The 9,759-nt window shown below is 36.1% G+C and overlaps 1 protein-coding gene across 1 annotated transcript; it reads left to right on the top strand.

Annotated features, from left to right (window-relative positions):
- The first annotated feature begins 7,487 nt into the window (after positions 1-7,487).
- On the top strand, positions 7,488-9,456 carry LOC136811074 (zinc finger MYM-type protein 1-like). Its single transcript, XM_067067673.1, has 2 exons — positions 7,488-7,654; positions 7,727-9,456. The coding sequence occupies exons 1-2, from the start codon at positions 7,504-7,506 to the stop codon at positions 9,454-9,456; spliced, it is 1,881 nt and encodes a 626-aa protein (XP_066923774.1). The 5' UTR covers positions 7,488-7,503.
- The last annotated feature ends 303 nt before the right edge of the window (positions 9,457-9,759 follow it).

Here is a 9,759-nt window from a genome sequence, read left to right as displayed (position 1 = left end):
TGATTTTTTTGTAATTTTAGACAACAAAGAAAATCAACCCATTTTCATCCTATGAACTAGAAATCCAAAGAGCAAAAGCTGTGATGACTCTGGATGAGTATTTTTTTACCGTCATTCTGCCAGACTTTGACGAAAAGAAGTACTCTTTAAAGGTTAATTATTTTTCTATTCTTAATCCATTGCTAAATCGGTTGTAAATAGCCCAGTAATCTAGGCCTTTTAGACAGCGAGTGTTTTAGGCTACTGCGATCTTATGGGTTGGTTCACTGAATACTCACTTTCAGTTTTAATTAATTAGGCTCATGTTCTTATTTCATGTCTACCTAGAAAAAGGAATATGTTGTTATGAGACGAAAACTTGTTATACAAGATGAAAAGATATCATGGCTATATGGCTGTTCATGTGAGCCTTTAAAGCAAATGTATATAGATGTGACTATGTCCAAAATGATAAAGGTTTGTTGATTTTTGCTTCCAGTAGTTTTCGAATTTCCATCTCAAAAAAGGAATTTTCCAATCATGCAAAGTACTTTTTCCTATTTTCGGAAAAAAACGAAAGAAGTTTGATTTGAAAACTTATATAAAAATAAAGCAATGCTATAAATCTTATCTTTTCACCGTTGCGTTGGAAAAGAAATTTAATTTGAAGTATGACACTTAATTTGCTTTGTTCGTTTAAAGTAGGTAATGAAGAATTTCTTTCCTTTCTCCTTTCCAGCGGTACCTGCTGCTTTTCCTTACATTAATTTATGCTCATGTCTACTCTCGTATTTATGGAATTTTTTTTAGAGAAGTTTGACACTTTAAATGACTGGGTAGGGATTTCTCCCCTTAGAAACAACAAAAGTATCTTTATTTCAACAGGAGACTGATGCCATCAATATTACTTTCCCCCAACAAAAATACCGTTATTGTGGTGGTCGAAGGAGATGTTGGAATTGTAACATTCAATGGGACAAGATTTTATTGTTATATGTGTCGCAATCATCATTGCTCATACACAACTCTTCTTAAGAAAAGAAAACAAGAATCTGAACAGCCTGAATTTCTAGAAGAATATTTAAAAATCAAGCCATCGACTGACCATATCAAAACACGGGAATCAGTATCAAAGAAGCCGATTTTATTCAATCTTCCACAAAACCTTTCCTTCACCTTACAATTACCCAATACATATTTGGAGAAGACTGGGGCACTATTTGTTGTGAAAAATGTAATGGAACTTTGAAGTCAAGCGATTTTTCAGACGTCACCCTTTATTGTAAAGGACACTCCTACATGTGTAAATGTATTTATTTTAGAGTAGTTTTTCGCTCTCTATTTATTAGTTATCTATAGTTATCGAGTCATTAATAATTTCCAAACCACTTTTTTAGTCATGACGAAGAAATGCGTATCGTGCAACACGGTTTTGTTTTATGATGGGGGATGTCAATCAATTTTGAATATGGGGAAGTTGCTAGTACACCACAGCTTTCTGAGAGATTACATGTATCATTTTCTTCTTAGTAATATGTAATTTAATTTAATGGCGTTTTACATTGACATGTATTTTGTAGCATTGTCTTCAAAATAGTTTTATTGAAAAAGAAACTTTCGCGACAGGCAAATTTGGAAAGTTCCCCCTTATTAATCTGGGTTTATGTTTCTTTTTTTGTTCAAGCTGTACCTTAAACGGATTTTATGAAATTATGGCGAGGTAGAATAAAGATGCAGGAGACACACATTTTTCGGAAAGATTTCGATACAATGATTTACGCTAGTTATGGTATGCCTTTCTGAAACTGCTTTCGATATCATTTGAAGATGCTAAAGATACTCGTATGTAATTGTTATATTAATTCCACAAATTTAACGAATAGAGTAATGAGTAAATCTGGATGATTTTAATTCTCTGTGAAACGAAATGCGAGTTCGTCATGTGATTTGCGGAAGTGATATTATTGCATGATAGTTTTGTTGCAATCTTAAAAATTAAGTTAATTTTTTTTACATTTTCTTTAAAAAAATACCTTTTTAGTTGATTATTTTTCTATTCCAATTTATACTTTCTGTTTCCTTCCTTGTTTAAGGTCGTGGTCCACTTAGCCTTTTTTGGTCGACGTTCAATGCGCACGGCTCGAGCGCATTGTGCGCAGAGCGCTTTTATACTTCCATTGAAAACTAGAAAAAAGTTGCGCGTAAGAGAAAATCAAAACAAAAGCAATTGTACATGATAAAAATAAACACACAATCAGTAAGTTTACCTTCTCTCTGATTTGCTACTTCATAAAGAACAATAGAAGAGACGCACAACTTTGCGCACAAATGACGAAGAAATGCGTATCGTGCAACACGGTTTTGTTTTATGATGGGGGATGTCAATCAATTTTGAATATGGGGAAGTTGCTAGTACACCACAGCTTTCTGAGAGATTACATGTATCATTTTCTTCTTAGTAATATGTAATTTAATTTAATGGCGTTTTACATTGACATGTATTTTGTAGCATTGTCTTCAAAATAGTTTTATTGAAAAAGAAACTTTCGCGACAGGCAAATTTGGAAAGTTCCCCCTTATTAATCTGGGTTTATGTTTCTTTTTTTGTTCAAGCTGTACCTTAAACGGATTTTATGAAATTATGGCGAGGTAGAATAAAGATGCAGGAGACACACATTTTTCGGAAAGATTTCGATACAATGATTTACGCTAGTTATGGTATGCCTTTCTGAAACTGCTTTCGATATCATTTGAAGATGCTAAAGATACTCGTATGTAATTGTTATATTAATTCCACAAATTTAACGAATAGAGTAATGAGTAAATCTGGATGATTTTAATTCTCTGTGAAACGAAATGCGAGTTCGTCATGTGATTTGCGGAAGTGATATTATTGCATGATAGTTTTGTTGCAATCTTAAAAATTAAGTTAATTTTTTTTACATTTTCTTTAAAAAAATACCTTTTTAGTTGATTATTTTTCTATTCCAATTTATACTTTTTGTTTCCTTCCTTGTTTAAGGTCGTGGTCCACTTAGCCTTTTTTGGTCGACGTTCAATGCGCACGGCTCGAGCGCATTGTGCGCAGAGCGCTTTTATACTTCCATTGAAAACTAGAAAAAAGTTGCGCGTAAGAGAAAATCAAAACAAAAGCAATTGTACATGATAAAAATAAACACACAATCAGTAAGTTTACCTTCTCTCTGATTTGCTACTTCATAAAGAACAATAGAAGAGACACACAACTTTGCGCACAAAAAAGTTGAAATTTTTTTAACTTTCAAAAAAGCTCACGCCGTTCATTGCGACAAGCCTTCAAGGCTTAATTTATTTAATTTATGCAATAATCGAGCCGTGCGCGTTGTGCGGCGACCAAAAAAAGCTTAGTGGACCACGACCTTTAGTAACACGAAGACAGAATCGCAATCTCAAAGAGACCAATTCGGAAACAAATGAAGAAACTGGTCGAAGGAAAGTTAACCCAGTTTCAATCAAATAAACTTCTACTACAAATGCGAACTAAATACCGGACAATCTATAATGTCATGAAATGGTCTTTGGATATTTACGTGACGGTGAAAAGTTTTCCTAAAAGTCTCCAACACGTTTTTTCGTTACTCTTTTCTGTTTCACCAGTATGTTCGTAAGTCGAACCTTCCGATGAAGTGTGTGACTTGGCATTGAAGATGCTCGAGCCAAATATCAAATCTGACAGCAAGTTGATTGAGAAGGATCAACAACACCTCCCACACTTTCATTTACTGTTGTCGTCATTTAAAATAGAAAACGAACTTCCTGAAGAATTCAAAAGTTTGATCCTTGATTTGACTGATAAATCGAAACAACCGTTCGACGTGGCAGATCAAGTTACCACAAAAAAATGCACCGAAACATCAGACATTTGTAAGTAAGTATGTAATATAAAATATTTGTTGTAGTTGAATAGTCAATGAAAATAACCCATTGATCAAAAACTTTTAAAAGAAATAATTACTTTTTCAATTTTTGAAAAAAAATAGGGAATTGATCACTGAAGACGACAATTCTAGTCGGGAACTTATGACGATAACACTTCAACCAAAACAGCCGAAACGCATCAAGTAGAAATTCATTATCTAAATAATGTACTTCTCAATTGTCTTTACGTTTAAGCTTTCCCAATCTACCAACCTTACAAAACGAGGTTATTATGCCCAAGAGAAGGAATGCCGAAAGAACTATAGAGGACACGCTAATCTAACTTCTGGAATCTTCACTATCTATTGCCCGCATATTATTTCATTTGTTTATTTAACCAACGACCCAAGCAGATGGAATCGCATTGCAGGATTAAAAATCCAATACTATCTATTCAAGATATAGCAGTTTGGATATCTTAATGACGTGTAGTCATGTGTTTTGAATTGGCTTCTTCAGTAATCAAAAATCTTTAACTAAAGTATGACAAAGAAGATTCATTCTCTCAACACAAAAATTACAAAGGTTGCTCTCAGAAATGTTTCCAAGCTCTTGGAGTAAAGTTTGATAATTTAAGTTTAAGTTATTTTAAGAATGCCGATTTTCTCTCTTTTGTTGTCAAAAAGCACTATAAAGCATTTGCGTCATGGATTGACTTGTGGTGTTTTGGTTGATATTCTTAGAAAGTTGTAATTATAACATAGCTAAATACCCATGGAAAAACGCGCTAATTTGTAAAGCAATCGCGCTGCAAGTCCATCTGTTTAGGTCATTATCTATTTCAAGGACGAGTCCTATATAACACTTTTTCGTTTTCTAATACGCATAACGTAATGAGAGTTCCTTCAGATCCTGCGGTGTTTCAGCTTTATATAATGCTTTTTATAGAGACTAACTAAAAAATCATTATGCGTATTATATTTCAGGTGTGTGTTTTGGCTTTCAAGTTATGGACAAAGCAGAGTCTCCAAACATTCCATTTACAATCTTCGAGACTAGATTTCGAAAAGGTAATATGAATGAATTAAAGTGATGCTCTGAGCTGGACTATGCAAAACTTTATAATGGGATTCTATTTAGAGAATTTTCGTATAATTCCTTTAAAAAAAGGATTGTTTCGAGGTTTTTTGTTGGAGGTATAGGAATAGTCGTTATTGAGATTTGTTAATAAGGGTTTTTCATCGGGTTTTTTAACTGAAGAGACCTTGCTCGAAAACTTGCTCGACTTAGGGAGACGTTCGAGTTATAGAAGCTTGAGTTATGTAGACTCCACTGTATAATATCATAAATGGTCAACGTAATTGTTTAGGCTACTGCGAGAATTTGTGTTAATTCGTGCTTCTTATACTAGCTGCGGTTTTGTAGAAGTCTGTGATTCAAACTAAAGTCTTTATGAATGCGCTCAAAATCTAGCTGGATTTCAGCGGGTACGTCAAGTAATATAATGAAAAGAGAAGCCGAATGGACACTGGGACGGTTGGCATCATCATCTAACGTGCGTAAGTAAAAATACACCTTGATTTATGGTACTCGCATTGGTGTTCATTTCTTTGTTTCGTTCGTCGCAATCACGGGTAAAAACCATGAGAAAAGTACTGGATACTTGGAAAGCATCGGAAAAGTCCGCCTTTCTGTCGGTGGCAATAATTGAGTGTAAACGACCGGCCCACCAACCATTTCACCTCACGAATTGGGAGGAGGGGTGAAGCCTAGATTCTACTCTTGTCTCACCACACTAACCACGCAACCCTATAACCCTCCTAAGCTTTGAGGTTCAAGAGGCAAAAGAAGTTGCGAGATTTCTGGATTTAATCTCTCACGGGCGGGGCAGAGTTTTGGAGAATTTCGCGTCATCAAATATTTTGCGAAAATGCCCAATTTTGTCCCAATTTGGCCACAAACTGAAGTTTTGACAGGTCTTTTCGCTGAGAATGCGATTTGAAGGGTTTTTCAGTGGATTCCCACGCGTTTTCGCGAGTTTTGATTTCGCGAAAAAGGCAAAAAATCGCGAAATTGTGAAATCTAATCTTGCGAAAGGTTAACGAAAGATTCTTTGATTTATCTACGGTGGCTTGTTAGGGCCATGTACAAAACAGATAAAGTTAGCTAACTAAATAGGTTCAAAACGCAATATTTTATGACTATGGTAACTAAGCATGGTAACCAGTAGCGTGGTGGCAGGGGGGGCAGGGGGGGGCAGCTGCCCCCCCAGCGGAGGTCTTTTTTGGGGGGCGCCAAAATCGAAAGGGGCGCCAAAAAAGAAATTTTTGCGCCCTTTTACTTTGCTGATGCATTTTAGCGCCCCTTACCGCCCATTTTAGCGCCTCTTAATAATGTTACTCGAAAATTTTCATGAATGCTCGCAGATTTAACATCATAACATATGAAATTATAATCTTGTTATTATCTTGGTTACAATGTTGATTTAAGACTATTCTGAAAGTGAGTTTCCCAGACATAAAAAGTATCATTGAAAAAATGAAAAATTATATAGTGTATCATATGCACACAGTAAAAGTAGAGTCAGTAGAAAAGAGATAGCCAAGGAGAAAGCTGATGAAAAGTATCAAAAGTTAAAGATGGAAACCAACAAGAGGAAAAAGAGTGGAAGTGAAGGAAGGAAACTCAAAAAGATGAGATTAGCGGAAGAAGCAAAATCCAGAGTGCAAATGGAACAATACTTCGTTAAAAAGAAACCAGTGAAAGAAAAAGGAATTGAAAAACCAGGGACTTCACTTTTGTCAAACAATCAAAGTCGTGTAGATCTTGAAACAAACATTATGCAATCCTCAGGTTCAGATGAAGAAGAGCAGATTACTACAGAAAACGTTAACACTGAAATTACCTTACCCTTAGACACTGACTCAGGTCAAACAGATATTGCAATTTCCTCAAATGTTGCTGAGACTTCCAACACCCCTGGAATTGATGAATTCGACCATGTAAATTTTGATGACGTTCCTGAAGATATACCCACCGTCGATCGTGGTCATCTTGACAAGGAAAAAGAAACTTCATCCTCAGATTTTGAAAATGTTTTTAATGTATCTGCCGTACTTGAAAGAAATTTAACACACGAGGAAAAGATTGAATGTCTTAATCAAAAGCCTTGCCAGCCTTCGCGAGACGAGTTAAAGAAACGAAAAAAGGTAATCGGAGGAATCGAAAGACATTGCTCCGAGGATATGTTTTTTCGAAAAGATGAAAGAGGAGTTAAAACTAACAGATCTTGGCTAACATATTCACTTGATAAAGATGCGTTATTTTGCATACCCTGCCTCTTGTTTTCAGACGAAATTCTCCGAGGTGAAAACCAACGGCATAATCAGGGGAAGGCTTTTTGTAAAGATGGTTTTTCAAATTGGGAAGAAACAATACAAACGCAATCCCTGACCACGAGACATCACAGGCTCACATGAACGCAAAGCTTAGCCAAGTGATGTTTTTGCAACAACGGTCTTTAAATGACATTTTAAAAAGACAAGATGAAGAGCAAGAAAAGAAGAGATTAATCCAGGTTGAAGCGAATCGAATCGAAGAATCTTAAAGAGAGTTATTGAAACCATTATGTTTCTAGGAAAGCAAGAACTAGCATTTCGTGGGCATCGGGAATCACTGGCATCCGACTCCTCTGTAAACAAGGGGAATTTCTTGGAAACACTAAAATATCTTGCAGAATATGATGATGTAATGGCACTTCACTTGGAATCCGTGGAGCGTGATCATATCGATCTCGAGGCGAAGAAAAAAGGGAAAAAGAAAGGTGACAAAGCCCGAAGATTTGGACGAGGTTCCAAGCTTACATTTCTCAGTAATGACATGCAAAACAAAATTATTGATGTGATCAGTAAAGAAATAGCGAAAGAAATCGTTAATCTAGTAAAAGATAGTGTAGCATGGGCCGTTATTGCTGACACCACACCTGACGTTTCAAAACATGAACAGTTTAGTTTGTGCGTACGTGTCGTAACCAAATCTGGAGAAGTAAGCGAACACCTTTTGTTTTGCACTCGGACAGGGGCAACGACAGCTGAGGCTCTTGTTAACAAAGTGGAAGAAGAAATGACCAGACTAGATGTACCGTTTGACAACGTAGTAGCGCAAACATATGACGGGGCCTCGAATATGTCAGGCAAATACAACGGCCTTCAGGCCAAATTCAAAGAAATTGCTGGAGAACATGTTATTTTTGTTCACTGCTATGCACATAATTTAAACTTAGTACTTAGCGATGCTGCAACTGCATCGCTAGAGGTGGAGAAGTTGTTTGATAATTTGCAAGCACTTTATGTGATGGTATCTAGATCTCAACCCATACACCAACTATTCGAGGATTGTCAAAAACAGTTGAAAGAGGAAAGTATTCGTTCCTTAAAAAGAATCGATACTGTCCGCTGGAGTGCTAGAGAATTCTCATTAGATATCTTTGTAAAGCGATACGACTCGATTATGCTCATGCTACAAAAGATTGTAGATGATAACTCTTACAAGTCTGATAAGCGCAGTACAGCAGACGGCATGTTGAAACTATTTTCTACCAAGCAATTTTTAGCCACCGCCCTCCTTTTCAAAGAAATATTTTCGATCACAGGTCCATTGAGTAGAAAATTGCAGTCCGTAAATATTGATTTTGGTAGTGCTTTGACGCTTCTTAAAAACGCCGAGGAACAGTTAGAAACTCTCCGAAAAGATCCACAACAAATAATTGACGCAGTTGATCTAAATTTTGAAGGAGCCGAATGGGAACAGAAGAGGATTGTTAGAACTAGAAGTCGCAGAATTTCTGGAGCTGGAGAGACAGCTGTCGATAAGAATAAATCGACAGAATCGATTGACCCAGAAGCAAAGTGGAGGATTGATGTATTCACAGTTGCGCTTGATTACGTTACCGTTGGACTGGATAATCGTTTTTCAGATAGTAAACATGTATTAGAAGCGTTTTCTATATTCTCACCGCGGGCTTTCCCCACCTTCTTTACAGATTACCCAACAACAAACCACGTTGAAGAAAAAGTTCGAGAATTTTGTAATACCTACAAGATAGACGTTCATCGTTGTGCAGCTGAGTTGTTCAGTTTCGCTAAAGTTTTTGAAGACTTCGACTTGGGGCTAATCCAAAACAAATCACAAACCATTTACCTTGATAGCGACATTGATTACTTGTCTGACGATGAAGTAGAAATTGATGATGAAGAAGACGCAAGTGGAAAATTCAAAAGTTTCATGGATTGTCTGTCGGTTCTTACTAATAAAAACTACATGCTAATAGACGCTTACCCAAATCTTGTTCGAGTTTATTCGATTGCTGTGGCTATACCAATTACGTCTTGCTCAGCTGAACGCTCTTTTTCAACCCTTAAACGTGTCAAGACAAGGTTGCGCTCCTCGATACTCCAAGATAGATTAGAAGGACTGTTGTTGATGTCCATTGAACGAAAGATTTTGTCCGAAATAGATGTAGATAAGATAATGGACATAGTCGGACAGTCTTCATCAGAATTAAAGAAAGCTCTTTTATAAATTAATCAATTTCATTGATATTTATATAGATCAAGATTTAACGGTTTCATGATGATGTATATGTTCAAATCAAAGTTCTTAGGTTTTATTAGGCTTACAATAATCATAATCTGAGTTGTGCTAAGTATCTTCTTTTGTCCAATCACAAACATTTAGAAATTTTTGAGTAAAGCTTATGTTACTTTGTGAAAGAGCTAACCCGAAGCATACTTTACGTCGTATAAAATCTTAACTTTCTCCATAAATAAACGGTGGGAACCAAACGGTTAATAGAAAATGTTAAGCTCGAGTCTTTTGTTAACA

Source organism: Clytia hemisphaerica, unplaced genomic scaffold, assembly GCF_902728285.1.
Source record: "Clytia hemisphaerica strain Z4C2 unplaced genomic scaffold, Clytia hemisphaerica genome assembly, whole genome shotgun sequence".
Classification (NCBI taxonomy): Eukaryota; Metazoa; Cnidaria; class Hydrozoa; order Leptothecata; family Clytiidae; genus Clytia; species Clytia hemisphaerica.
The sequence above is the reverse complement of the archived record's forward strand: the minus strand, read 5'-3'. Positions and strand labels throughout refer to the sequence as shown.

Excerpts from the sequence above, each read along its gene's own strand:
- LOC136811074 (XM_067067673.1), top strand. The coding sequence starts at position 7,504 with ATGTTTCTAGGAAAGCAAGAACTAGCATTTCGTGGGCATCGGGAATCA. Across the intron at positions 7,655-7,726 it reads TCACTTGGAATCCGTGGAGC|GTTCCAAGCTTACATTTCTC; the intron begins GTGATCATATCG and ends GATTTGGACGAG.